Genomic DNA, 4265 nt, shown 5'->3' on the forward strand with positions numbered 1-4265 from the left:
CACTACCAAACCCTGGAGACGGACACCAATTCCACAAGCCCTGGCTCTGCACCACAAACACTCTGGTGTGAGTCCTCACCCCGCATGGGCACACTGTACAAGCTGTACTCCGAGGATTTTTCCTCCTGGGCACTTTCCAGCCCAGCCCAGCTCCCTCCAAGCTCTGCCACCTCCCCTGCCCTCTCTCCATCCCAGCCCAGTCTGCGCTGGCCCAACAGCAGAGCCTGCCCCAGGGTGCTGCAGAGCTCTGGGCACTCACTCCACAGACACAGCCCCTCTGAAGGGCACCGCAGCTGCTGGGGGGCAGAGGAGGGTCAGCCCCAGAGATGGGGGGCATTTGGGCACAAGGAAAAGGCAGTCAGTGGGCCCCTGCGTCCTCCTCCCCAGGATATTCTGAGGGGTCTGCAGCCCCTCTGTGCCATCCCCTCTCCCCAGCCCAGTACAAGAGCCCTGGCCCTGGGGACCCTCAGGCAGTTCCTGCCGCCCCAGTGACAGAGTGGCACTGGGACAGCCTGCCCCAGGCTGCTGCAGCCAGAAAGGTCTTCTCATCTCCCATTTATTCAGCCCTGCTGCTGATGGGTCTCAGAAAAGGAAGTGTTAGCCGGTTCATGTATTTTATTTAAACACACAGAGAGACTGAGTCTTTATTTACACAACTTTTTTCTGTCACACAAGACATCTGGATACTTTATGAGGAGGGGATGAATAAGGAAAGCTTACTTGTCACACCAGGTGCGGGGAATCCTTTGCAGAGGAAGGTACACAGTCCATGGCTGCTGAAAAATGTCCAATCAGTTTCCTCAGGGCATCCTTGATCTCCTAGTTCCTCATGCTGTAGATGAGGGGGTTCACTGCTGGAGGCACCACCGAGTACAGAAATGACACCACTAGATTCAGGAATGAAGAGGAGACGGAGGGGGGCTTCAGGTAGGAAAACACCCCAGTGGTGATAAACAGGGAAACCACGGTCAGGTGAGGGAGGCACGTGGAAAAGGCTTTGTGTCTTCCCTGCTGTGAGGGGACCCTCATCACAGCCCTGAAGATCTGCACATAGGACACCACAATGAAAACAAAACATCCCAAAAAACCAAAAGCACTAACCAGAAGGCCAGCTTCCCTGAAGTAGTCTGAGTCTGAGCAGGAGAGCTTGAGGATGTGGGGGACTTCACAGAAGAACTGGTCCACAGCATTTCCTTGGCAGAGAGGTATTGGAAATGTATTGGCCGTGTGCAGCAGAGCATAGAGAAAGCCACTGCCCCAGGCAGCTGCTGCCATGTGGACACAAGCTCTGCTGCCCAGGAGGGACCCATAGTGCAGGGGTTTGCAGATGGCAACATACCGGTCGTAGGCCATGACTGTCAGAAGATAAAACTCTGCTGAGATGAAGCTGACAAACACAAAGACTTGTGTAACACATCCTGAGTAGGGGATGTCCCTGGTGTGCCAGAAGGAGTTGACCATGGCTTTGGGCAGAGTGGTGGAGATGGCACCCAGGTCGAGGAGGGCGAGGTTGAGGAGGAAGAAGTACATGGGGGTGTGGAGGCGGTGGTCACAGGCTACGGCAGTGATGATGAGGCCATTGCCCAGGAGGGCAGCCAGGTAGATGCCCAGGAAGAGGCAGAAGTGCAAGAGCTGCAGCTCCCGCGTGTCTGCGAATGCCAGGAGGAGGAAGTGGGTGATGGAGCTGCCGTTGGACATGGCATCCCTTTGTTCCCGAGGTACTGCCAAAGGAGGAAAGCCCACTCACAGGTCAGGACAGCTCTGAGCAAATCTCTTCCCATTGCCTGCCTTTCCAAACCCAAGCCCCGGAAACACACTTTGCCTGTGTCCTTTTTTGCGGGAGCTTTCTGCATTGCCCTTGTTGGAGCTCTCATTGTTGCTGGCCAAGTGTGCCGTGAGGAGCAGAGCTCTGCTTGTGGGCTCCCAAGGAGTCATCCCTGCTCCACAGCCGCGGGGATTTGGGAAAGGGGTTACAGCTCCTGCCATTCACTAGTTACCTCATCTATGATCCACTTGTAACGCAGAGGAGCTGCTCAGCATATTCCTGCAGGAAAACCTCAAGGAAACTCCTGGTTGTCCTCAAACTGCAGTGACATGAGCAGAGCCAGCTCACCTCTGAGCCTTTTCAGGGGGGGAAAGACCACGCAGCTCTTGACTCACTGGCCCCCGACCCCCTGCAGAGGGATAGGGAGAAATGGGAGAAAAAGGAATAAAAATCTCATGGGTTGAGATACAGACAGTTTGATAGACCAGTAACGGGAAAGAAAATAACAATCATTGGAAAAGAATATAGGAAACCAGGAGTGATGCAGTACAATTGCTTACCCCCCGATGCCCATCCCGAGCAGCGAACAGGGATTCCTGCCGCCCGGCCAACCCCCATTTCTGTACTGAGCAGGACCAGCCCAAGGCATTTTATTGACCTCTCTGGTGGTTTTGGTGCTGAGCCCATGAAGCTCAGACCCAGGGGAAGCTGATGAAACCTCTCCAGAATTCAACATCAGATGTAATTTTGAAAGTTTCTTGTAGCGTTAATGGGTCCCACTGAGGGCCATTAGTGCCAAATGCTCCTGGGGGCTCGTTCGAGGGAAAACTGGAGGCAGTGAGGGCAGGTAGGCAAAGGCAATGGAGAGGTGTCTCTGATGCTGGCTAATGCTGAATGTGTGAGAGGAAGGCAAAGGGCCAAGCCCTGGCCTCCAGCCCCTGGGAAGGGAGATCCTGCCCCACAAGCACAGCTCAGGGCTCTTCCTGGGGCATTGTGATGGGAGGACGTGCAATGCCAAGGGCAGAAAGACAGAATGACGGCTCCCGGGTGGGGAAGAGGAGGCGCTAAGGCCCTAGTGCTGTAAGGATAAGGTGTCTTCTGGTAGCCTTGGTGGCACAGACAACAGCCACAGCCAAGAGGAGAAAGACATAAGCACTGTTGGGGGCTTTCAGCCTTGCCAACTCCCTTGATCGTCTCCACCCCTGGCTGTGCTATGGTGTCCCACATCTGCTCCTCTTCCCCTGCAGGCTGCAGACATCCCCCCTGCTTCCCCGTCTTGCTCTCCCCTCAGCATCTCACTGCCTTTACTCATCTCTGTCCATCGTCCTTGGCTGTTCCTGAAACACAACGCCTTGGGCTGATCCCGACTCCCTCTGGGTGATCTGTTGCAGCACAGCACTGCCCTTGCAGTGGCATTTCTTTCTCCTGCTGTCCAGTGTCCACCTCCCAAGCTGCCCTTTGTTGCATTATTTCTTTCTCCTGCTGTTTCCCACCAAAGAAAAACTCCATTGTCTCTGAAACAACCTTTCAACCAGGTTCAGGCCATTCCAATAGTGCCCAGAGCCTCCCTGCCACTGGGCCAGAGAAGCCCAGGTCCCTCAGCCTCTCCACCAAGCACATGTGCACTGGGCCCTAAAGGCCATCTTGGCAGACCTCCTCTGGACACTCTCCAGGTCCTCTCCACTTCTCCAAAATGGGGAGCCGCACACTGGGACACAGCTGTGTGCGTTGGGCCACAGCAGTGCTGAGTCAAAGGGGAAGGTGACTCAAGTTGCCTGGGGGGCACACGCTCCTCCTCCTGCAGCCCCGTAGGCAGCAGGCCTTGTTCATAGTGAGCGTGCACCACTGGCTCATGAGGCGTCCCTCAGGGTGCCCAGCCCCGTCTCCGCAGGGTCACTGCTCAGCACATCAGGTCCCAGCCTGTCCTGCTGCATTGGGGTTATTCTTCCCCGGGATGCAGGACTGGACACTTCTCCTTGAAAGACTTCAAGACGTTTCTGTTGGACAAATCCTAGCGTTTCTCCAGCTGCCCCTGGACTCAAGCTCCCTTTGGTCAGCTGTTAATGTTTGTGTGCAGATGGTCACCCTGATGCTTGTTCCCCAGGGCTCGGTATTGGGGCCAGTTCACTTTAAGATCTTTATCAATGATCTGAACGAGGGGATCGACCCCTCAGTAAGTTTGCAGATGACACCAAGTTTGGTTGGAGTGTCAACCTGCTTCATGGTAGAGAGGTGTTGCAGAGGCATCTGCAGAGTCCGGATCGATGGGCCAAGGCCAATGGTTTGAGGTTCAACAAGGCCAAGTGCCGGGTCCTGCACTTGGGTCACACCAACCCCATGCAGCGTTACAAGCCTGGGGAGGAGTGGCTGGAGAGCTGCCCTGCAGGAAAGGACCTGGGGGTGTTGGTCGACTGCCGGCTGAATATGAGCCAGCAGTGTGCCCAGGTGGCCAAGAAGGCCAACAGCATCCTGGCCTGTATCAGGGACAGTGTGGTGAGCA

The 4265-nt window shown here is 55.5% G+C and overlaps 1 protein-coding gene across 1 annotated transcript; it reads right to left on the reverse strand.

Annotated features, from left to right (window-relative positions):
• Positions 1 to 819: 819 nt before the first annotated feature.
• LOC128903479 (olfactory receptor 14C36-like) lies at positions 820 to 1698 on the reverse strand. Its single transcript, XM_054187492.1, has one exon. It carries the CDS (start codon positions 1696 to 1698, stop codon positions 820 to 822), a length of 879 nt encoding a protein of 292 aa, XP_054043467.1.
• Positions 1699 to 4265: the final 2567 nt, after the last annotated feature.

Source organism: Rissa tridactyla, unplaced genomic scaffold (genome assembly GCF_028500815.1).
Source record: "Rissa tridactyla isolate bRisTri1 unplaced genomic scaffold, bRisTri1.patW.cur.20221130 scaffold_37, whole genome shotgun sequence".
NCBI lineage: Eukaryota > Metazoa > Chordata > Aves > Charadriiformes > Laridae > Rissa > Rissa tridactyla.